Genomic DNA, 26,618 nt, shown 5'->3' on the forward strand with positions numbered 1-26,618 from the left:
ATTTATTTACAGTTTGCGTAAGTGTGTAATAGGTATTCTAATAATTATATGAAACACCTGAAAAACAATCTAACTGTGAATATCATGTGCAACATTTCAATTACAACTAACATCAGTATACCACTCATATTAGCGCTTTCTTTTGCTGAATGGCGTTCATATATGAATGATGAGCCAACACTGCTGCAATGCTATAAATCCAATTAGATAGATAAGACACATAAAAATCTTCAGAGAGAAAACTACCTGCTACCAAAGAGTACAGCGTTGATTAGACACACTTCTAAACCTGCACAGCAAGGTGGCAAAGAGATGTTTGGATTAGACTCTGTTTGCTGCCAGTGGGTGAGGATTAGACTCCGCTGCCAGCGGGTGATACTCCTGGTAATCCAAATAATTCTATGTGTAGAATCATTTATGAATCAGGCATTTTGTCATGTTCTAGTTTTATCATCGGAAAGAAAAGTGACAAAAAAGTTCAACTAATGCGCAACACTACTAGCATCATTCCAGCTCTGAGGTGTTGCTGGTTCTTATAGCCTAACGTGTATGTTAGCTTATTTCGCTTATAACTTCACTCAACCTTAATCCAACTTCATGAATTATACTCAGAGCATATGCAGCACCGAACATGGGGGATGGCTTAACATCCATCCACAAAATATATAGCCAAAGAGGTCAATAATTTGCTAAAACAAATATATGTTTAGATGAGTTACTCTTATTATTAGACTTTTTAAACTGATGACAATATGAATGATGTAACCATTCAATAGCAGAAGTGTTAGAATACTGCTATAGTTTAGATTGAATGGCCTAAGGCTAGACAGTGCAATAAGGTGATTAGCATAGCCTACAACAGTTTAACAATTTACCAGGAGCTTGTATGATCTGATTAGCTAAAACTCGTCAAACATGACAATATCACTGATATTAGATTCGCAAATCAGTCCCTGAAAAGATGAAAGTTTATTACTAGATTGAATAAGCAATCAGTGTCCGGAATTTGAAACATTTAAAAGCATTATTTTAGTTCTGCATACTTTGCCGTGGTTCAGAGGTAAGAGCCCTAAATTATGAGCAGTAGGTCAGTGGTTTGAGTCACACAATGACCACTGATGGTGTTATGAAGGACATCCAACTACAATTGCCGGTTCTACATCAGTCCAGAGTCTGTAGACCAGAAATAAAAAGCCCCAGAAAGCTTTCTCAAAAGGTTATCAGACTATAATCAGTCTGGGAGTTTTATTAATAACATCATCTCTACTGCTGACACGAACCCGATTATAGATATGTCTAATGTAACTTTTTCACAGGGGTATTAAACTATAAATGCGCGTTTTATTGCAGTTCTGCATATTTGTATATAATGAGTAGCCCGAGCTCCAAAGGTTCGTGTTAAATTTTATTGTGGCAAGAATTTAGCTAAGGAATGTAAGAAAAATAATTTAGCGGAAGTTAAAGTGTCGACAAGAAAAACAGGATTGGTGCAGGGAGCAAAGTTTAACAATTCATAAACAATTCTCTGTAAATAAATATGTATAATACTTGAGAATAAATTTGGTGAGTAATCAGAGAAAACATCATAACACAGTAGGGATAAGAGAGTAAATGAAACAAATATTTAATAACAAAATAAGCTCGGAAAAAAAGCAAATCACCGGCAATAAAACAGGACACGAGTGTGCAGAGGAAAAGTACATTAGCACCATGATCTAGCCTGATAGAGAATATAAATAATGTGTAAGTTTTGTGAGAAGTTGCAACGTAAGTGATATTGTGTAGGAGTAGTTCACCCATCTCCAGAGAGACACGAGCAGATGACTCCCAGAATAGTATCAATTTGAGACCTACAAATTTCATTTGAGAAATAATGTGCATAAAGCTAGAAAAGGACGACAGCAAAACAGATGGAAACGTAGCAAAAATATATTCCAAATGGTTTTTTTAAATTGTGGCGATTTTTCATCCATGTGAGTTACAACCTGCGCACTGCCTGCCAACTAGGCTCTGCACCTTGATTAGCCAAGCTATTGTACACATCGAGTCTTTATCAATGATTTTCAACAACATAGTTCTTTGTAATTGCCATTCTTGATGAGAATATAAAATTGGAATTTAAATAAATCCTCAGCTTTTAATATATTAATATCAATGTGATAGCATACAGACAGCTATGACCCAGCAAATGCAGCTAGTGTATCACACAGACAACTAGGACAGCAAATGCAGCTAGTAAATCTACAGCAAACTGCTGAATAGGAGAATACTGTATGTAGATAAGACAAGCTTTGACTCACAGAATTATTTAACAGGTCCGTAATCTGGAAATATATGGGTGAGTAAGAAGAGTGCGATCTCCGGGTTAGACCAATAGGATGTATGGGAGAATATGGCGCTGACATAGTTATTGGTCATGCTGCCACTGGGCAGGACAAAGTCCAGCCTGTACTCTAGATCTAAAAAGAGAATCATGAAATATATTAGTTACAAGTTTACTTTAGACAGCATCCTTCAGTCAATCAAGATGCAGAAGTATTTGTATAAGTGTGGTCTGCATCACAAAGTAGCAACAAACCTGTTTGCTCCACAGTGGCTGCATCAACCCGGCCACGTTCTTCCATTTCATCCTCACTTGTCACTAATGCGTAGTCTTCGAGCTCAGCGGCAAGTTTCACCTCAGCCGGCTGTCTCTTTCCTCCAAACCTGTTGAAAAACCCCTTTACAGCGCCTGTAAAAGATACAACCTTACAATTAACGAACTGCAATTTATAAGCAGTGAATAAAGGATTTGTCATTCAATAAGCCTGGTAGATTGTCGCACACACTTCCCACTGGCTTGCTCAGATGTTATTTGTGTGACCCTTGGCAAAGGTTACATTTTACTTTAAACTTTAAAAGACATTTCAATGCTGACTTCGCTGCCAGCATTTCGTTGCACTTCCCACTACAATTAAGTTATCTATATGCGTCAGTTTCTTTTTAAAATTAATAAGTGATTTCACCTGTAAGACCTGAGGCTTTTCTATTATCATGCTCAAGAGAAGCAGTTGGCAGACTAGAAGTGGCTGCAGGGATCTCACCACTTTCTGTTTCTCTGAGGTCACTATCTCTGCTTTTTTCAGGAGATGCATGCTGCTCATTCTTGGCTCTTTTCCCTAAAACATTCCATAAAAATATTAGCTGAATATTTGAGATTTTTTCCAGACCAGGAACAGTTTCTAGCGGAATAGATTCATGTTTAAAAAACTAAACAATAGTTTAGACTATGTACTTGGAGTTGTCGCCTTTCGGATCGAGGTGTATGCCATAGCTTTCATCTGTCCATAAGGCGTCTTCTTAGGTTCACTTATTTTGTGGATTTTCAGAGGGGCGATAGAGCTGTAATGCTTTAAGATAAGTGGCTCAATACGGTATGCCTGCAAGAGATAACATTTAGTCATTTCCAACATCGCTCATTCTTACTTCTCTTTAAAAACAACACAAAGCCTTTGGTTTTAATTTTAAAGAGTTCCCATAGCAAAGTTTTCTACTAGTAACGGTGCTGCATTTGACCAGTTTATGAACTTGACAGCAGTATCTTTACCAGGAAAATAATAGATCTTTGGGGTAGCCCTGTTGTTGCCAGAGAAACTTCTAACAAAACAAACGATTTTAAAATAAATACTTACCACAGGGTCACTAGGATGATACACATTATAAAACCGCTTGCATAACCGCTTTGGCAAAATATGATCCATCAGTCCATTAGCTTTTGGTCTAATACCTCTCAATGTAAGGAATACGCCAAGAGGCGATCCCAAGCTAAACACATTTGACACCTAAAAATAATAAGTTCATCAGATATAATGAAAGCTAAAATATTGACTCAGGTGACTACCAGTCGGACAAATACTATAAAACAGATAAATTAAAAAAAAAAATATATAAAAATTATTAAAAAAAAATTTAATTGGATTCAGTGCCAACATTCTACTCACCTTGAATGGAAGAGGAGTTTTCTCCTTCTGCACTATAGAGTTGATATAGAAGTCATGTAGCCTGCAAAATAAAGAAAATGTTTTAAATATTTCACTAGGATGATGCTGAAATAGCCAATTTGGTCAGGTTTAAAAAATTGTTTGTGAAGGAATGTCATTGGACAAATACTAAGTGGTATCAGCATGAGAAAATAACTCCCAAATTTAGAATAGGTAAACATGATTGGCTGACAAACTCACAAGATGCAGTTATCTTACTTAGAGCACATATTTTTAACCCTTTGGCTGGGGAAACGACCAAAATGTCGTTTATCAGTTGCATGGAGAAACGATATTTATGTCGCTTTCGGTAGATGTTTATAAAGCTGTCGCCTAGTAGCGTTAAACAAAGGATATGAACACTAGTAAGTTTTAAATACCACCGGCAAGATATTAGTCGATGATTTACAATATGAAACGATTATCTGAGAGGCGTTGCTTTGTGCTAAAAGATAAACAAATCGAACTTCCTTGGAAAAGAATAAAAGCTGGAAAAACCAGTCAACATCGGCTTGACTTTCAAAACGGTAAAATAAAAGATTATTTGATCCTGCGATCGTTAGTGATTTTTCGTCTGATCCGAATAAAAATAATTCAGATGATAGAAATGATGTAAACTTTTTGAACTTTTAATATACTTGGAATATACAGAAAAAAATGATCGTTATGGTAGCATGCACGGCTACGTTATAACGTTGGACTCTACCAAAAGAAATACTTCCAAGCATTTCATACAGGGACAATTGCACAGGGTTGTATTTTTTGTAGTAGTAGATATGTAAATGAATGTTTATGTACAAAAGATTTTGTTCATAGAAATAAATTTAAGATTTGAGCTATGCATGTTCATAAAATATCGATTTTATTGAACTTTGAAAAATTAATTACAAGACTTTTGGGTGTTTTTGCCGGGCTTTTACCCAGCCAAAGGGTTACGCGGTTGGCTCTATTCATCCACAAAAGGAGGAAAGGCAATTCCATAGTTACAACAGCCCTACATGTTAAGTTTTTTGTTGTTATTCGTAATGCTGGTTGTAGGCAAAGCTAGGCTGTAAAATCATAAAAAACATGGATAGACACAATATGAAATTGTAAAGCAAAGCTTTTGCCAAATACTAACTCTGCCATATTTCTATGAGAAATCGTTATTATTCAATATATAAATCCTAATAAATTTTGATTTTTGCGTTTACACTTTGTTTATATAAAGCTCAGAGAATTTTATTACAGAAAGGCAGTAAAATCACCCTCTTTTCAGCTGCATTATAATACACAACTATACTTACTCACTCATATTGATCTATGGCTTCCACTACTGAAAAACCGTGTGGTATGTTTGAAGTTTATTTAAGTTCTTGTAGACCTCAAAGGAACACCCTAGACACACAATCACTACTAGTAGACACACAATCACTACTAGTAGACACACAATCACTACTAGCCAAACAAAGATTTGCTCAGGAAAGAATGGAAAGCTACCTTTTGCTTCTCTCTCCACTTGTCATACTGTTTTGTGTAGACTCATTCTCTTGTATATTTACATGAGACTTCTCTCTCTGCTACAAATCAATGTTGTTATATACATTTAAATTAAAACGAGTTGTTCACTCTTAGCAACCAACACAGCGATGGGGAGTTGTTTGTACTAATTAACAAAAAAGAACAACTTCTGTTGTGAGTCAAAAGTTTGCACGAAATAACTACACTGCGAACATGTAACTAGATTTGTGAACATTTGTCACAACTGAAAAACTTAATACTAAGAGGAACGAATTCTTACAATGGTGAGCATCAAATGAGTAAATCTAATTTCATGTAAACAGACTGACATGAAATCGTTCCACTACGGCAACCAATAATCTACAATCATTTCTGCTTCCTAAAACCATTCTGGTAATTCTAACTGGAAAGAAGATACGATCACCTGAATTAGGCGTAATAAAATAATAGACAATGAACATTGCTCAGCCAGCTGTTTTCATATATTGTTACACATCTGCTGATTTCACAAAACAAATTAGTCACTAGATAAAATTCCAGCAACTTTTTTTAAAATAAAAGAATGGCCAGTAAGAAAATATTTTTGTTCCTTCAGTGAGAGGAATAAGAAGCTCTAGATGGTTATGAAATGACTTACAAGGGTTTTGCAGACGTATTGATCATAGAGCTCAATGGGATCCCAGCCAGTAAGGATATCATAGAGTATAACTGAACCAAGCGAGTGAGCGCATATCGAGACCTGACCATTGTTTGCCTCAAAGTATGGATGTCTGACTAAGAATAACATGTACAGTCTAGTCAATTCACTGATGAGGCCATTGATGATCTGAAAAACAAAAGATGACCCCTGCTAGTACCCATAAACTGGTAATCACCGATTTAGCACAAATATGTACAGAGGGGTGGACCAACTTGAAAGGTATCAGAGTGTCCAGCACTCCGACAGTTACCAGAAGAATTCAACTAAAAAATTATAATACCATAGTCAATGCTATCAGGGGAGAAAGGAAAGGGGCAACAAAGGAAAGAGACAGGGGAAAGAAAAAAGCAAGAGGAGATAAAGAGAAAGAAAGAGACAAGAGAGAGGAGAGAGAGAGAAAAGGGAGAGAGAAAGAGAAGAGAGAGAAAGAGAGGAGAGAAGAGAGAGGAGAGAAGAGAGAGAGGAGAGAAGAGAGAGAAAGAACAGAGAGAGAAGAGCAAGGAGAGAGAGGGGACAAGAAAGAGGAGAAAGAGAGATTGAGAGAGCGAGAGTGAAGAGAGAGAGAAGAGAAAGAGAGAAAAATAGGGGAGGGACAGAGTATCAAAGACAGGAATGAAGCATACCTCGCCCCTGTAGAGAGGGCTAGTATAGTAGAGGATGTCCATAGCAGTTGAATTGAGAATCACTCTCAAGTTCCTTAGCATCTCTGGAGTTATCGACTCCACAAGATCTAACAAGAAAAGAAAGCAAGAGATCTCACCCTTTACACTTTTTGGGGAAGATGTATCTAACGCATTTCTGGTAACAAAAAATAAGTCACACTCCCCAGATTCTAAAACTGCTCTCTAGAAAGCGTTTTGTCAAACCCTCAGTGGTATTGTGCTGTCTCCATTTCCTGGTACACGATAAACATATAATAAACGGTTTTACTGATGGTAGTAGAGGATTTCAAACCATGTCTAGTAACCCCTTGTCGTATAACAGATAATAAGTAGTGCTGTCACACTTCATCGCCATTACTGCACCCGAAGTCACTACAAATCATTTCTCAGGAGCAGTAGTGATACTAAACTTGAGGAATTGAGGAATACTATAAATAGTAAATATAAATAATTCCAACAAACAGCAGCTATTTTTACAATTGTTAATCGAAAGACAAAATATTTATTTAAGAAAATAATTAGCAAAATTATAATTCAACTTTGAAAATGCAAACCTTTATTTTTAATAATTCATAGATTATTTTAAACTGATTTAACTCTAGCAAAGCGATCATATATACAATGAGTGGCTATTTACCAATGCATTAACTCTGTGATCCAAAATAAGTTTTTAGTGCTTCTGTCAACCCGTTTGGATAATTATTGTGAAAGGTTCTTGCTTTCATGTATATAAATGATTGCAAGAACATTTACCTATTATGACTGTTTTGAAGACAGCTAAAGTGATGGGTGACTCATTAATTCAACAATCAATCATAATCAAAGAGTTTGTATAAACTGTTAATCTTTGAATAGTACATTACTCACTACAAAGGAATCACCATTATCATTACGTAAAGGAATTACCGTGATCTTTACATAAAAAAATTACTGTGATCATTACATAATGAAATTACCAAGGTCATTACATAAGGGAATACTGTGATCATTACATAAGAGAATTACAGTGATCATTACATGAGGAACTACCATGATCATTACATATAGGACTTACCGTGATCGTGATCATTACATATGGGACTTACTGTGATACCGTGATCATTACATAAGAGAATTACTGTGATCAGTACATAATGGAATTCCCAAGAAAATTACATATGGGAATACTGTGGTCATTACATAAGGGAATCATAGCGATCATCACATAAAGGAATTACCGTGATCATTACATGAGAGAATACCATGACCATTACATAAGGGACTTACCGTAATCATTACATAATGGAATTACCATGATCATTACCTAGGGGGATACCATGATCATTACATAAGGGAATTCTGTGATCACTTCGCACAAAAAAATTACCATGGACGATAACAAAATATTCAGAGAGTTCTCATGAGTTGATGTTCTGTGATTTTTAAATATCATTGAGTGAGAATTATGTCAGAAAGGCGAGTTTCATAACATTAGAAAGCTGATTTTCCTTTGAATTTAAGCCCTTTGATTATAATTTTTTCCCTAACTTAGTTAATCTAAACGGCCAGATTGTTTAATGACAATTATTCATGGAAACGTCATTGGATGGTTATGATAGTCATGAGAAAATATACCACTTATGATTCAGGTATATATTTATCCTCTCTGACAGGATACTTATTCTTGTAGAATCGCAATGTGACACCCAGATGCTCTTGAGAGAATGTTCTCACATTTGAGCAAATATATATAATCTATATATATATATATTTCTCTAAGTATGTCTGTCTGTCTGTCATTCCGGGTATAGCTATAGCACACGCTGATTATTTTAACAATGCGGCCACGCGTTACGATTCCTCTGTTAAGAAATATTTTTCGTAAGGTTCAATTACTATATCTGGGGTCAAAGCAAATTCTTCTCACGCGGACAATTATATCATCTCCGCGGGAAAGCCTTCACATTATCTCTTCGTTTGGTCAGACAAATACAGTACCATATCTCATTTTTACATTTGTACCGGTATCGAGAGTTACTGGTATCGTCGTATTCCAAGTTTTAATGAATAGCTTCTGGTGGAACAGTAACCTTTGTTATACACACATACACTTCTATGCACGAATTGCTATTATTAATTCTACATATTCAGGAATTATATTTCGTTTTCTCAGTTCGTATTAATTGTATCATTACAGAACCATCTTCTATTGTAATCGTCGCAAAACCGACTTCATTTAGCTATTACTTGCTAGTTATTTCACATTTATACCCTATATTTAAACGTTTTTATAGTCGTTTTATTTTTTAAATTTATTTAACCTGCACGAAACATTTTCCTCATGATATGAAGTTTAAAAGTTGTTTGACAACGTTTGAAAACCTTTACAGTTGCTTTTATTTTCTCTCATAATTTTTTTCAATTACACAAAACACATCTTTCATGATATGTAGTTTGAACAATACAATGGCAAATGTTGTTATATGTTAAATACAAATCAATTTTCTGACCAAATACTTTTTTATTACCCGGGCAACGCCGGGTAGCACAGCTAGTCAACTATAATAATAGTTGTGTCTGTTCGTCTCTCTGAAGCCATGGTCGGACGTTGAAAAAAAGATTCCAGTGTGCGGGATTCAAACTCGCATATATAGTACCCAGACAAGCAGTAATTAATTTTTTAGTATCTGGCTAGTAAAGTCCTTTCAGAAACGCACCTTAATATTGCACTTTAATAACCTGGTTAACAATCTTTGGTAAACTTCACCTCAAAGACAGTTCATGAATTGACCTGTCACTAAATCTACTATATAAAATTATAGATTGTACATTATTTAAACACCAATCACTCACCTCCATCAAGCTGCAGATCTGACCTCCACTCGACTGGAAGAAACTCTATCCTTTGATTGGCAGCGGTGAGGTCTGGGAAATACTTCGGAAGGAGTTTATCTGCCTTATTTCTGAGACTACAATATGTTAGTAACAGTGTAACCAAACTAGTTGGAATTCAGACAGACCTAGGGTACCTGCTTTTAAAAAAACAATTGAGAGTTATATAATCTTTAAGAGGTAGCAACATATTGATATTTTGTATAAAATCAAAATAACTTTAGACATGTCTCATTTGGCCAGCCTTCACTTCAATAGTACATTCAAACACTGCTGCGTTTAAACATAATATATATATATATATATATATATATATATATATATTCAAACACTACTTCCTACACAGTTTTATATTTGCTTGCATAATAAGTTTTATATATATGTGTATAACAAAAATTTGACTTTCACAATACCAAAATAACTTTGATTTTAAAAATTTTTCTAAGACTAATCAACTTTTCTACCTTTTAAAGTCTCGCAATAGTGATTTAACAGGCTTCATATGTACAAACAGAGACATAAAATAAACTTGACCCTTTTAGCAGTATGAACGGAAAAATTAGGCTTAAAAATACCCAATTATAAAAGTAACCGTTAAAGTTAACTGTCCGAAACACAGTTTTAATGGAATTGACAAGCGACAGAGCAATAGTATGTGATAAGACAATGGAAAGTGACAAGAGAATGACAAGTGACAACACACAGCAAGTGACAAGACACTGGCAGCTGATAAAACAATAGAAAGTGACAAGACAATGGAGAGGGATAAGAAAATAGAAAATATCACACCAATGACAAGTGACAACACCACAACATGTGACAAGACAGTGGCAGGTGACTAAACGATGGAGAGTACCAAGACAATGGCGAGTGACAAGACAAGAGAAAGTGAGAAAGAGAATGGAAAGTGACAAGACAATTGTGAGTGTCAAAGCAATAGCTAGTGACAAGATTGAAAGGTGTGGCAGGTGGTGCAAGTGAGCTAGAGTGATAAAGATTTATTCGTGGTACTCACTCATTACAACAAGAGATTATCTTATTTTGATTGTATTTCTGTCCCATTCCATGAACAACAAAGACTAGCTGCGTAACATCAGGCTGTTTCTCTTCCATTTTTGCTTCTTCTGCGTAACCCCTATACAGCCGTGTACCAGTACCAGCTGTAAAAAAAGTCGGTGCTGAAACCTATGGTAATGTATGTTACATAGCCAATATCTGGGCACTACATGTAGATGTAGGTCAAACCAACCCTGAAATATAGGCCAAACTGCAAATAAAAAAAAACATTTTATCAGTCATTGAACAGGTGAGACACAATTTTGAGAAGGACCATGTTGAAGGTCTGGCATTGCAAATTAACTGTACCTGGTCGTAATAATGCTACACCATCATACATTTATGACGTTTTTATGCAAGCAATAGCGTTAGATGTCCAATATACATAAGCCACTTTGAGAAAATTTTATTCACCTGACCTGATTTCCTAACAAAAGAGATTTGAACTAGCACTGCTGTGAATAGTAGCGATGAGCAAGTGCCTTTTCCACCTCTGACCATCATGAAGTTAATTTTCTTACCACACTGATAAAAACCAATTGTAGAATACACGAAGCAGTCCACGAAGCTCACAAAATCTGCTGACAGTAAATAGCAGTGATTCCCCATTAACGTAAGGAGTGGGCAGTCGGGATACACAGGAGGCATGCGCATCATTACTATAATAAGAGCTGTGTCTGTCCATCCAAAGACACGCTAACAGCGTTAGGAAAAATGATTACCTTGCACGGGAATTAAACTCGGGACCTCAAATTCGAAGGCAAGCGCACTACCACTACACCACTTGATCACCTTGCTTCTCCACAAAATAATTATGCATATACTGTATTGATTTACACATGACGATCTCTCTTGACACACGGGATTGCTAGTAGTATTATGATATCCTTTTTATATTTAGTGCAAATACAGTAGTTGTTAACTTTATTGTAATTATTTATTTATTGGTTATTGTTACACGATAACCAACTAAATGATGGTCCGTCAACGGTACGTATCGCCATGTATGGAGAAAAGTCATTAAAATACATAGCTCGAGATCTTTATAAAGATTTTAATACTTTTAGGCCATTTGTATATGCTGGTATATGCTGAAAATGCTTTATAGAAGTCATTCATGGGTCATCAATAAAATGATGAGCAAGACACGGATCACTAAAAGCATTATATATAAGAAACCTTTAAATTTTTTCTAGATGCAAGTACATGCGAAACTAAATGAATGCTTATTGTGAACCCATTCTACAATACATTTAAATACTTCGTCAATAATTTTTCTTGCGTACTTCTATAAAGTACGCATTTGAAATCCTATAACACCTTAAAACTTGCTGCTTCATACATACGTTTTTGTATGCTGAGCTTATTGGTGACATAGCGATACATTCTTGAGCTCGCAGCCTCACTGAACATGTAGAACTCATCAACATCGTACCAGTCAACATGGAACTCTGGGAATCGCACATTATGCAGAACTACAATCACATATATCATACCTACTGATGATTATCCTTACCTGTGAAATTCTTCAACATTTAGTTATCATGTACCAAGCAGCGGTACTTGTACTCTACTAAAGGAAAGATGATGAAACAGACAAGAAAGTAATGCAATACAAAAGAAAAGCAACATAACATTGCCAGGAGAGAATTGCTGTAGTATGAAAACACTTGTGGCATGAAAAAAGTTTTTGGACACTCAACACTCGAGTCTGGACCCGAGACAATTCAGGGCAGTTTTTCCCATATTATCCTTCGGCCGAGGAAACTCGACTGCGAGTTAAATATAATATGATAAGTTACATATAATATAAGTTAAATATAATATAAGTTAAATATAATATGATAAATTAAATATAATATGATAAGTTAAATATAATATGATAAGTTAAATATAATATGATAAGTTAAATATAATATAAGTTAAATATAATATGATAAGTTAAATATAATATGACAAGTTAAATATAATATGATAAGTTAAATATAATATGATAAGTTAAATATAATATGATAAGTTAAATATAATATGACAAGTTAAATATAATATGATAAGTTAAATATAATATGATAAGTTAAATATAATATGATAAGTTAAATACAATATGATAAGTTAAATATAATATGGTAAGTTAAATATAATATAAGTTAAATATAATATGATAAGTCAAATATAATATGATAAGCTTAGTATAATTCTGATGTTTCAAGTTGATTAAACTATCAGTCTCTGAGATATCACCAAAATACTGAGAGCATTTCTAACCAACTGATAAATGTAAAAATGGCTGCTGACAGAACGTTAGTTTCTAATGACACACTGATTGATATTCTTGGTAATGATGGATCAGAAATAACCAAAGCTAGAAAGCTCCTCAGCAACAAAAGTTGACAGTAAAACTAGCTTCAAAGTGTTAAAACCCATTTAGCCATATAAAAAAGGTTACATCCATTTGCCAATAAATGCGGATCATTGCTCCACCGAAACAACTTATATGTTTAACAGTATTTTGTTGAGATTGATTAAAAATTGAATGGTATTCTTTACCCCGAGGTAGCCCTGTTTTTCGTTCTGCAGAAACAGGCTCTGGAATTGATTGACCTTTGAACTTGGCCAAATGATCAGACTCTAGCTGCAGGCTGTAGTCATATTCAAGAGGCTGGAAAGTTCCATCAATGAACCAAGTTCCCCGCAGAATCGGCAAGGACTGTCCTATAAGATATCCACAAGGCTACTGTAGCAGCTGAAACCTGTGAAGGAATGTTTCTATTTTCACTGATTATACACGTACCTTATGAAAACTCAAGTAGACAGTGTACTCTAACACTATAGCCATAAGTCATGAATTGTTATGGGATAAGGGTTGTCCTTGCCAAGTTTCACTTGAATTATTCTCTCTTTGTTTGATTGAATTTTCTGAAGCTCTATAGCAGTGTTTCTTAACCTTTTTCTACTCATTCCCTTTTTAACGGCTCCCTCAGACATTTCCCTTTCTATTTTGTAATTTTTGCAATGGCTTCCTTCAACTGAATGTATATTGACTCAATGTTAAAATGGAAAGATTTGTGTATAATGATGGTTTGCTATTGTAAGATAAGTAATAGAAAATGGTATTAAAACTCGTAATACACAATCACTCGTTTGTGGATACACAATCACTCGTTTGTGGATACACACATCCTGCAAGGACCCCGAAATTATTAATAGACTAGTTTCTGAACTAATCTTTCATGGCAAAATCATTGATCAGTTCATGAAACTTGCAAATTTTTTTGGAGGTTATCCGCACACCTCTTGAATAGATCTCTGATTAATTTAATCAAAGCTCCTCGATCACTGCTTACTGAGGGGGGTAAGTATCTATTCAGTTCCTCTTACAAAGCAGCTAATTGAGTTGCTATTCTCTTTAGCAAGGAACTTCAGACAGCATTTCCTGTTCCTCACGTAGCTCCTTCAAATATGGAAATGAGTACACGTTTCCTGCTTTGCAACCGGCTCCGCCACAACTTCAACTTGTTTTCACAAGCACTCGTGTTATCACGTGCTGTCAGCATGTTTTTATTTCAGCCTTGAAGCTTTCGGTTAATTTCATTCAGAGCATTAAAATGTCAGCTAAGTAAAAAATACTTGTTTTATTTCATCCAGCGACATTGCAGCCATAGTTTCTGCCTTTTTGAGAGGCTAAAAACTCCATAGCTTCATTCTTCAGCTCAAAAAACCTAGCTAGCATATCGCCTTTTGGGAGCAATTGTACCTCTGTATGGAAAAGGAGTGTGTGGCATCCAAATTGTACCTCTGTATGGAATAGGACTGTGTGGCATCCAAATCGTACCTCTGTATGGAAGGGGAGTGTGTGGCATCCAAATCATACCTCTGTATGGAAGAGGAGTGTGTGGCATCCAAATCGTACCTCTGTATGGAAGAGGAGTGTGTGGCATCCAAATCGTACCTCTGCATGGAAGAGGAATGTGTGGCATCCAAATCATACCTCTGTATGGAAGAGGAGTGTGTGGCATCCAAATTGTACCTCTGTATGGAAGAGGAGTGTGTGGCATCCAAATTGTACCTCTGTATGGAAGAAGAGTGTGTGGCATCCAAATCATACCTCTGTATGGAAGAGGAGTGTGTGGCATCCAAATCGTACCTCTGTATGGAAGAGGAGTGTGTGGCATCCAAATCATACCTCTGTATGGAAGAGGAGTGTGTGGCATCCAAATCATACCTCTGTATGGAAGAGGAGTGTGTGGCATCCAAATCGTACCTCTGTATGGAAGAGGAGTGTGTGGCATCCAAATCTTCATGAAGCCATTAAAGAGTCTCAGGCTCAATGCAAATCATGTCATAAAATTTACCGCTTCAATTACAGTTTTAAGATGGTCATGAACCAGTTTATGAAAGTGTTTTTGATGCGAGTGATTTTTTGTGTGTATGAAGCAATGAGTGTTTTGTAACAGAGGGCTCTTCCGTTTTACCACTTGCACAAATCCAGAATAGAAACATAGCGTGTCTCATGTCTAGAGCTCCATCTGTGCAGACTCCAACAAGCTCTTGTCAACCTAACTCGTCTTTTTTGAAATACTCAGCTACTACTCGCATGACATCATTAGTAACATTTTTTGTTTGTAGTGGGTGAGAAGAGAGAAATTTCTCTTCAATACCTTTTTCTAAATGTCTCAAGCAAATACCATTAACAGAGAAAGATTTCCCACTTCAGTTGTTTCACCAAGCTGAATGGTAAACAGGGAGACTGCTTGATTTTCTCGGTGACATGTGTTTGTAAAGAGTACGTGTGAAGAGATGTCATCAGTTCAAGAGCGAAAAGTGTCATTCGAGAGCTAGTTTTTGGCCATTTTCTTAGCAGCTGTTAGTAGTACTAGTTTTACCCATTCCAGCATGCATGGTTCAATTCATGATTCTTCAATAAGGTGTGGCTTGCGGTCTTTAGCAATGAGATAAGAGACAGCATGACACATCCGTCTGCGTTTTCTCTCGTAATAAACTTTAATATAAAAGAAATAGCAAAATAATGAATGCTCCATTCCCACCAAAAATTTCCAAAGTCTCCCCAGGAAGATTCCTGGTTGAGAACCACTGCTTTATAGACACGATTCTTGCTTTATTTAACTTACCGAAGCAATTATTTGTTGTATTCATCAATCAAATTATATGGAAATACAAATGTTTATGCATCACCAAAAAACAGATCAGTATATCTATACTAGTAAATCATACTATCATTGTGTGTGAGCATGTGTAAACGATTCCAAATTTTTTCGCATATTTTGTCCAAACTTGACATACATGTCATGCCATATAGATATGACATGCTTCATACGTTCCACCAGGTTGGTAAAAATATTTGGTTTCGAAACTCCATATGGTTCCTGAGCACCAGTCACTTAAACACCAATCTGCGGGCTATCGCATCAAACATGGAAGAAATCTCAGGCAATACTGGCTTCAAGCTAGTGTTCTATGAAATTGCTATAATAATTCAAACAAAAACCAGAATTCAGGTTACTGATTGTCAAAAAATCAAATACAGCAAAACCTATCGCAAATTTTATATCTAATTAAATTAATTTTTAAAAATGATACGTACAATTTGTGTTATAAAACTTCAGTAGTGTTTAGTATCAGATTTAATAGTTATAAAATGGACAGCAAATGTGGAGTCTATGTATTACTCATCAACCTGATGTACCTGCACCCATCATGGGCTGGCAGACAAACTAGTACAACTGATCAACTTTTCAACTTTATCCAGTCAGCTGTGGAAGGTTACATTACACTAGTACTCAGACAATGATATTTATAATCACATAGGCAGCAACAGCGTATTCACTTTGATTACAGCCTGCGGTAATACATACAGATATTCTAGCTGTTAACTATCTAAGATAAGAGTCAAGGGCAGGTCAACAGCGCCCCTCAACTAATGCACTAGCTAATCTCCTAGAGCAGTCTATTTATATCCCTTCTCAGAAATGACTTCAGGCGCTAACGACAAGAAAGGTGATGAAACGCTGTTCCCATAGGATGTTAATTGGGAATTGCGCTCCCAGTAGTAAATTGTGGGACAAAAGCACTCGATAAAATGACAACAAAATATACTTTCTGGTATTAACGGTGACTAAGAGACAATGCGGAGAAAGGAACATTTGCTTTGTCTTTATCCAACGCCAGACCTTGTCTCATAAGAAGCATGAAGTCAGCAGGTTGTCACTGAGCCAACTTGAAGTAAACTATGGTGCACTGTATGTAAAACATTGAGCATGCTCCAAGTAGGAATGCTCTATTCACGGTAAAACCAGCGCTACAGCACATTTTTAGTAAATTTTATTGGAAAGTATCGATACTTTTTAATCATTTGCGATGGTTTTTGATGCTTGAGGTGATCTGATTGCCAGGATGTTTTAAGATTAAAATTGATAAAACATTGGCGATTAAAATGCTCAGATCAAATGAAACTGCCAGCATATGTTGTTAAAAGACCGACAGAATAGAGACATTTCAACCAGCATGCAATAGCCGATATCAACTATAGTAACGATAACAACTAGTGATGTCATTTTGCACATACTTTTCTTCTGAGTGTTTTAACCGCAATCAAGTTTTATCAATTTTAATCTTGAAAAATCCAGGCAATCAGATCACCTCAACGATAAAAAATAATCGCAAACGATTGAAAAATACAGCCATACCTCAACATCGAGCTTAATTTGTTCTGAGAATGAGCTCCTATGTCAATTTACTCATGTCTCAAAACACTATTTCTTATATAAAATATCTAAGTACAAATTAGTCCGTTACTACACTTTGAAAAAACAACATAAAACAGGATATTACCGTAGAACAACATGTTTTTAACTGTTGTAATGTGGTAACTACACTAACAAAGTTCACAAATATTTACTTAACTGTTAAAAATCTGCAATAAAATGTAACATTGCTATGTATACCATTGTGAGTTTTTACCTTCGAGACAGTAGTGGCTAACAGTGTTGTGAGAGAGACTTGACAACAAGGCTCGGTATACTAAACATTTGTGATGCTATGCAACAGAAACGTTGAATTTAATTTAAACGAATTTAGCTTACTAAACACATGCTTAAAACAATGCTTAGAATGATCGATTTACAAACATGCAGATGCAATCTTCGTGAGTTCAAATCCAGCATGATGCAAGGCTTATGGTTCCAAGATTTTAATAGCTGTAGCTGGTCACACCAAAGTACAGAATCACAGAAAACGCACGAACACCGTTATTTATATATAGATTATATACTTCCACTCACACTGTCATGTACATAAATATACATGAATCTACTCGCACTGTTATGTACATACATATACACATTATATACATAAGAAACAAACATCACGGACAGTGAACGGTGTAATCTCTCTGAATTGACTAATATCTAACCTTTCCAGTAGATAGGAAGGAGGACATTGTTGTTAATATCCACCTCATAGAGTCCGCCTCTCACATGGATACGAGAGTCAACATCTTCTTCGTCTAGGCTGTTGCTTCTGTCCCTTGCATACTCTAGTGCCCTGTACCTACATTCTATCCTCAGAGAATCGTAGCCAAGAAACGGGACCCATTTAGCCTTAGGATCCTCTTTGTAAAACCACCTAAAGTGTCAGTAAGTTGACAAACACCGAATAATTTGGCACGAAGCTTGTGGCGGATCTGTCATCAAACCTAATCCAGTCACGTTTTCATACATCTAAAACTTTAGTTAAATGTTCTGGATCGCTAGTAACTCAGAAATAACATCTGAAAATTCAAGTACCTGAGAAGAACTGACCACAGGTTCACCTAGCGTGATTGATAATTTTTGTCTCTGAATACCATAAAAGTGATTGCTGTACAGTGATAATCATGATTATGGGAGCACCGAGTAAGTGTTTCCGTGCCATTTATGGCATAGACTAACTTTCTTTATACTCTCCGACCATACATAATATATATATATTTGAGAAAAAAGCTTTGTTAACAGTCCGTCTGCCACAAAAATATTCTAAAAAAATGTAATCTATTTATTGGCCCCCATTTTACCCGATGTCACGATTAACAATAAGGGCTTGTTAACTAAATATTAAGACGCAACTACCACATTTACTTTCATATAGTAGCATGTATACATATGTTCAAAAAGCATACTAAATTCGGCCATTTCTGTCAACAAATTTAAACTTAGTTTTTATTGGATTTTTGTCACAACGCACGAATACTGCTACAGTATATGTATGTTACACCAATTCTATGCTAAAAAGGCAAACAACTGCTTGAGCGGTCCTACAATTACGATCATCACTGTATAAAAGCTAACTAGCTCGCAAGTTGAATCACAGTGAAACTTCTCATCTCAATACAAAAGATGTATTCTTCACACTAGCGCAAGGTATGACTGCCTTGACAGTTCCAAATCAGTGTCACATATGTTATAATGACAAACATGACGTCTAGTTTACTAAAAGAAATTAACTGCCGACAACCTTCAGGTAAAGGCAAGTAGATTACTTGTGCTCTTTGTTATACACTGTAATTGATTTGATCTTCAGCATTAATCAACTGGAATAAAACAGATTTTCCCATCTGTGTTTCACAATCAAGAGCAACAGTGAAAAACAATTTAGAAAGATAAGCAGAACCAAGTATGTAGGCTAAAGATCTAAGCATTATTTTGAAAACTGCTTTCTTATTATGCTTTTCAAGATTCCACAGCAAAAACTGACAATAAACTATTTAGATAATAAAACACTTAAAACCATTGCATATATAAAATTGTGAAAGACAACGAGACGCAAAAATAATATTTATGTAAAAATCAAAATAACTAGTCATAATAAACAATAAAACAAAGTTTTCCTTGTTACTCGACCAGAGGCACAGAAATAGAAGTGTGGATTTAGCAATGCAAAGGCTCATAGATACAAGTAGCAATAGACACACTCGGCATGACTTGCTCGTAATTTAGATTAGGGAAAGTCTAAACTACCTTTAATTATATTTTTAATGTTTTAAATTTTTTTTGTTCAATTTCAATTTTTAACAGCTCATTCATTTTCACTAGTAAAACTGAAATGTGTTAAAAATCTAAAAGATGTCTGTTAAAAAATAATCGGTGTGTGCAGTCAAATGTTTGTATAAATTGTTTGTCACGCGTTGGAAATCTAACATGTTGACGTGATCGTAAGAATACGTTTTACTACATGTACATGCCTGTCTAGGGATAATCCTTCCAGAGTAGTTGTGCCTACCTTACTTGCTCTGGTACCAAATCTTGTACTACGTCTATCCTGGCAGCATGCCAGAACATTTTCCTAGTGACCTTAGGTGAATCAGAACTTTCAAAGCTGTCAAAGTTGCAGGCAGCAGACGATGTCGGCATATTTCCTTGAGCTCCTTCCTCGAACCCATCCATTGAAAAATCTTTGGAGTCATCTTCAAACGATTTCCCATCAAATTCACTAGCCTCTCCGACAGTCTTGAACATTTTCACCCTATGTAAGATAATGGACAGACTTGAATACAACTATGGCTGTGTTAAAAGCGATACTAGACTAGCTTTATCAGCCTGAATGATTGAATGTATTCATTCAAATAAAACACAACTTTATGAATACAATTTTGAAATTCATTTATGTTTGCGTTACCCTTAAAGCAATCGTTTTTTAACCAAACTGATTTGTAAATAGTTCTATTATATCTTCGCTCACAGAACAATAGGACAACAAGGCATCTATGAGAAGTAAATAACAATGTGTATGGTGAGTGAGTTGCTCCACCTCAACATTTCATTTTCTTTGACTCGTAACTGAATGGCATTGGCTCTCAATGCTTTTGTCTGACCTTTTAATGACCTTATATTTTATGCATGAGCTATATTCAGGTACAAAGGTAAGAAAGTATGTAATGATATAAACCCGACTAACTACAAGGCTTATTATAGTAATATATTCAGGTGCATACTTCCTGATACATGTAATAGCACAAACCTGGCCTATTCAAAATGTTCCAGCTTATGACTAGCTTTCCAAAGATTTGATTTTGCCTTTTTTGGAGCAAACATTACAACAATTAGGTGAATGCCTGGGTAATAAAAAGTTATTTGCATAAAACTTTATTTTTATATAACATATAACAACAGTTACTATTCTAACTTTCAAACTTAATATCATGATAAAAAGGTTTGAGCAGTTTAAATTAAAAAAAAGAACTTCAAAGGTTTCAAACTATCGAACAACTGCAACTTTTAAATTTTATATCATGAAAAAAGTGTTTTGTGCAGTTGAAAGAAATTAAGAGAAGAAATAAAACAGCTGCAAAGGTGTTAGAATGTAAATGAGAAATAATTAGCAAGTAATGGCTAAATAAATCTGTTTTGCTAAATTACGATGAAAAATGATTTGGTATACAATTATCTGATTTTAATTCATTTTAGTGTTTGCATTGCAAGGCGAAAATGTCGGATAGAGTGGTATAGAAACCCATAGTAGTTATCTAATGCAAACGCCCTCTGGCGAAAATCATCAACATTTTAAATACGTACTGTACATATTAAAAATTAGTAACAAAATAATATGTTAACTTTAGTAATTATATTTACCTACAGTAACTTGAGTGTATTTAGTGGTTATGATTTGCAAGAAAACGTAACATTACAATGTACCCTACAAGATGAAAATATTCGTTAGTTATAAAAATTCGCGATTTCGCGAACAGTCAATTCCGCGAATTATTAAATTCTGTGAATTAGTTCTATTTTTAATCACAAGGGAAAATAACTACTGCATCAAATTAAAAACCAGCCGCTAGGCATAAATACTAAACGTAGTTGAGTTCCAAAAACATTTTTAAAATCATTGCTTGGACTTTGAGCTAACACCATTGCCAATGCATCACATTCCTGGCATTTCTTTACAAAATTATTCAAGGTTGTCACAAGATATGAAGAATGACGTCATCGCAAAAATAGCCGCTAGGCAGATGTACTAAACGTAGCTGATTTCCAAAACTTCTTTAAAATCATCGCCGGGGCTTCGAGTTTCATTGCCATTGCATCAAACTTTACAAAATTATTCAAGGTTTTCACAAGTTATTCGGCATGGCTTCGTCATCGCAAAAAATCTCTCCTAGTCTTTTTACATTGAAATCAACTCCATCAATCTCTAATACCGAAGTTGAGGACGATCATGATTCTGATCTGAACATTATGGTATGTATTTGATTTGCAGTGCAGATACGTTTTTCCATAATTAACTGCATTAGTTAATTCTTTAGTTTAAAAACTGATCACTTTCATTAAATACTTCAGCTATTTTTTGCACTTCTGCACCACAGCACGTTTTTGCACTTATCAATATTTTTTCTTTTTTGTGTTTACCGCAGATTGAGAATAAAACAACCTACTCCGATTATGAAAACTAGAGACAAGTAGTAATATTCATCAAGGCAGGAATATTGGCAGAAAAGCAACCAGTCAACCTAGACCCCTTCATCGACAACAACTCCTTGATATCGCTGCAGCAAACATGATTATATTATATATTTTATTTCATGTATAGATACATTATAATTTATTACAAACTTGAGTGTACAAATAAAATATTTCAAATACAAATAAAATTTTACAAACGATGAATAGAGTAAATATAAACAGTTTAGTTCATATGGCGGTTGTCTAGCAATAAAATTAAACTGGTACTCTTGATAAGTGAATACTAGTGTGTAATGGTGCTCTCTGACTAGTTATTTTGGTAATAGCAGCTCTGTCGCTGTCACTGTCTTGGGTAGAAGTTAAAAGCGATTTTCTCGCTACTACATGACTGGTAAGAAAGTTATCATCAGAACTCTCCTCGTGGCTTACTATTGCAAAGTTCTGCTAGTTGGCCAAAAATTTGTGCTCGTAAAGGCGTTTTTGTTCCTTTTTTAAAACAGATATATTCTCCTCGTTAGCAGCTGCAGTCACTTCTACCTCAATTTCAAGACCTCCCTGAATGATTGGTGATCTTCTAACAATGACATCTACCACCCTTGCAGTCATTGTGCTTTCGTGTATGATGAAAAATCTCTCTCTCTCACACTAAAACAAATAATGAAGCGGTAGGGATGGAAAAAATAAATATTGCGTTTTATCGAAGAACTAAAGTAAAATTCAACTAATTTAGTAAATGGTTTTGTGAAAACTCATTACTTACCACAAATTGTTGGTTCATCAAAAGCCTCTAAATCGATAAATATTAGTGAAAACCTCTGAACGCAGCAAAAAATTTATAGCTTAGCATGATCGACTCGTAGTTGCAAGCTGCGGTGGGCTGTATTCGCAGAGCGAAACATGCGGTGTGCGCATGCGTAGGGTTAACTCTATTACTATCTGCAATAGAGTTAACTTTTCATAGAAAGTGACAGTGTTCAGCCGCGAATAAATTAATCCGTGGATATGCACGAAAAGGCAATTTTTGCGAAATTTAACTCCGCGAATAAATTCATCCTGTAGGGTATTACATGCAGCGCGTGCTGTGGAAAGTTCTTACCTTCGAGACAGCCGTATAACATAAACGTTGAATTTAACTTAAACAAATTTAGCTTACTAAACACATACTTGAAGCTACATTTTAGTATTTTTAATGAACCAAACTTCAACTCTTTCATTAGCTTAAATTCTATCACTTATCTGTTTTCGGTTTCGTTTTTAATACAACTAATAATGAATAATGCTGAATTGAGATAACAAGCATCGTATCACTTCCAAGCGTTGTGAGAGAAGTTTCGGCGAGTAGCATGTCGACATTTTCATTATCTCGCCATAATCTGTACACCGACTGCTAAATTTTAATTTCGAGAGGAAGTTTTTTGATATCGTATAGCCAGAAAAGTTGAAAAAATTTCATCCTTGGATGGCGAGGACGAAAAAGCATCGTGTTCCATAGAACAAAACAGAAAAATCTTATAACAGAGGCATTGTAACTCGAGGTCACACTGTACTAGTTAATAATTTAGCATGTGCAATCATGAAAAGGATATACAGTATATGATAAGATCGATTGATGTGATAAGAATGGCTTAATCTTGTGGTTACGCACGCTTATTAGTAGACTTTCCATTCGAATGTTGAAAGTTCAAATCTAGTATGAAGGTAATTTTTTGTTGCTAATAATTTTTTATTATAACTGGACAGACGAAAGACAAACAAACTTTGAGATTATATAGATTATAAAATATTATTAAACAAATATTTTACACATTGAGCAGGCTCACAAAAATTCATTCTTCTAATTTTTTTGTTACATTCTTATCAAAGCTTTAAAAGTAGAAATTAGCTTTAAAATTGGCTTTACTTTTGAGCAACCTTTGAATCTGCTTAGAAAGACCAACCCAAACACCAACCTACAAACAACAGATTGGAGTTCAACATCCAAAATGGCAACTGGTGGTAACAGGAATGGCATCCAACCTTAAATTGCACTCTGCAATGATGCATGTCTCCAGTCGTCGATGTATTCTTGCCATTGAGCTCAGACAAGCCCAGCCAAAATCACAGAGAGATTGTTTATGCAACAATGTTATAAGAACACACACACTGACCGCCTCTGCTTGCAATAAGCTAAGGAGAGAGCATACTAAATCTCCGAAGGATTGCTCACCTAACATGGTATCGGGGTGTGTTGAAAAGACTTTTCATTTTTATGCTTATTGTTATTATTAGCTTTCAAAACCATCATTTTTCATGTTGACAGCATAAGTCTGAGTGAGCCCTCAATGTAGAAAACTAGCAGAAGAGCGACAGCCTTGTTGAGATGTTTGAAATAAATAATTCTTAAATCATTTCAGCTCCCCTCTTTCACAGTTCAGTTAAATTAATAACATATGTGAACAGCTGATGCTAATTAATCACAGCGCACAAAAAGAATGCACTGAGATTTTTATGATGGCTGCCCGGGACCAAAAACCTAAAACTGGCATTTGGCTCTACTGAACAAAACAAAAGCACAAAAATTGGCTAGTTCCTAGAAAATATGGTGTGTGAGCATATTTGATAACAACAATGACATAATGATATATAGGTCAAGAAGAACAAATTAATAACAGTGACAATTTATGAAAGCTGGAGTGGGCAATGAATGTAACAAACTCTAGTGTTTGATTATTTACAGCTGTAAAACTTCACAGGCTAGAACATCGATCAGACAGCAACAGAGCCTCAAATATATGTGTACATGTATCATTGCTATCTTATTTACCATTAACTCTTTATTACATCCAAAATTTATATTTAAACTAAACCATAAACAAAGCAGTGAGATTTATAAGAGCCGACTCATAAAAAAGGAGCGTATCACAAAAGCACCAACACAACTTGGTCTCTAAATTCAGGGAAAAGGTAGCTCTGTCCTAGAATGGTATTACGGATAAAAGTCCTTCATAATGAAGAGCGCCACCATAAGCTAGCTAAAACATGTAACGAGATATTACAAAACCATAGTAACACACCAACCACAACAAGGTTTGCTACAATAGGAAATATAAAACAATGGTTTTGTCAAATATCCTCACGGACATACGGATCTGATGGGAGCTACACACAAACTGGACAAAAAAGTCGACAAAAGGCGATAATCTTACTACTGACAAATCTGCACCGCGGCATTAAAACCAACAAGCTATGATCTACTTAAGCACTTAGTAAAAGCTCTAATCACGCACCGTTAATCAAATGGTGCACTCCCCTCACGGTTTAGGATTCAAAAGTGTTTGAAGCCTTTAAAGGTAACACTAACCTACAAAAATGTTAAGCAAGTAGTTGAAATGCTGTTAAAACGGGCAGAAAATACATTCTTTACTCGATGTAGAATATATGATTGGCTCGACCAGCGACGTTTACTGAAACAAGTCCCAGCGGGCGACCAGTGAGACGGAAACTTGCTGTTGAAATTAGATAACAAGAATGGGCTCGCTAATAATGCTTACATTCGTATAAGCAGAAAACGCCGTCGATGTACTTTAACTTTGACAACAAAAGTAATGCGCTAAAGATAAGTGCAGGCGAGTCAAGCTGTACTCATTTGTGTGGATCAGTCTCCCAATCGCTCACCCAAAAACTGTCTCAATCTTTTCTTTAGAAGCAAATTGAAGCTGTTCGCTTTTTAACACAATAGTAAATTTAACTACAAAAAACTTTAACTTTGTGAATTATTGATTATAATTTTTACGTGTTAGCTAAACGTGAACGTTTTTATGTATTTAAACTTATTGAAATTAGGCCTAAATAATTGAGCCTGCTGCCTACATCAATTAATGTAGGTGTTAGATTGTTTAGTAATATTAGTTTACTGTATCAAAGGTTTACACTAATTACTACAAATTAAAAAGAATGTTTACTTAGTGTAGTCAAATGATTACATTAATTACGAACAGGAATTGGTGACATCAACATTTCTTTTGCAATATTTGAAAAAAATGCAAAGTACGTTAGTATCTTACTTTAGATCTTACCTCAGATAATTTAGAACACTCTGAAAAACTACCTAGTGGTATAAGGGTTTTGAGTGCCTCATTGTTGATAGATTTGGTCATGAATACTTTATGCACTATCAATATTCCAGCATTTGGCTGTTTTAATTACAACATTTATTTGAAATCATTTATTTTAGGATTTGGGCATCATGAGATTACTGCCCTATTTTTAGGTCTCGGATACTTCTGGGTAGAAAGCTGTTGTAGTACAACTGTTTAGAGGCATATATTGAGGCAGGTTCTCCTCTCTCCGCAGATCTTGTGTGCATTGTAGTTAAAGT

General features: G+C 35.3%; 1 protein-coding gene across 1 annotated transcript; it reads right to left on the reverse strand.

Annotated features, from left to right (window-relative positions):
- Positions 1-1,406: 1,406 nt before the first annotated feature.
- Positions 1,407-25,737, reverse strand: LOC137399470 (phospholipase DDHD1-like). Its single transcript, XM_068085600.1, has 17 exons — positions 25,602-25,737; positions 20,082-20,324; positions 18,238-18,449; positions 13,356-13,520; positions 12,155-12,283; positions 10,768-10,912; positions 9,714-9,829; positions 6,843-6,949; positions 6,157-6,345; positions 5,499-5,578; positions 3,981-4,041; positions 3,672-3,821; positions 3,275-3,419; positions 3,006-3,158; positions 2,579-2,731; positions 2,301-2,459; positions 1,407-1,850 (listed from the first exon to the last, which is right to left on the reverse strand). The coding sequence occupies exons 2-16, from the start codon at positions 20,315-20,317 to the stop codon at positions 2,305-2,307; spliced, it is 2,196 nt and encodes a 731-aa protein (XP_067941701.1). The 5' UTR covers positions 20,318-20,324; positions 25,602-25,737; the 3' UTR covers positions 1,407-1,850; positions 2,301-2,304.
- Between the last annotated feature and the right edge of the window lie 881 nt (positions 25,738-26,618).

This window comes from Watersipora subatra, chromosome 7, assembly GCF_963576615.1.
Source record: "Watersipora subatra chromosome 7, tzWatSuba1.1, whole genome shotgun sequence".
Classification (NCBI taxonomy): domain Eukaryota; kingdom Metazoa; phylum Bryozoa; class Gymnolaemata; order Cheilostomatida; family Watersiporidae; genus Watersipora; species Watersipora subatra.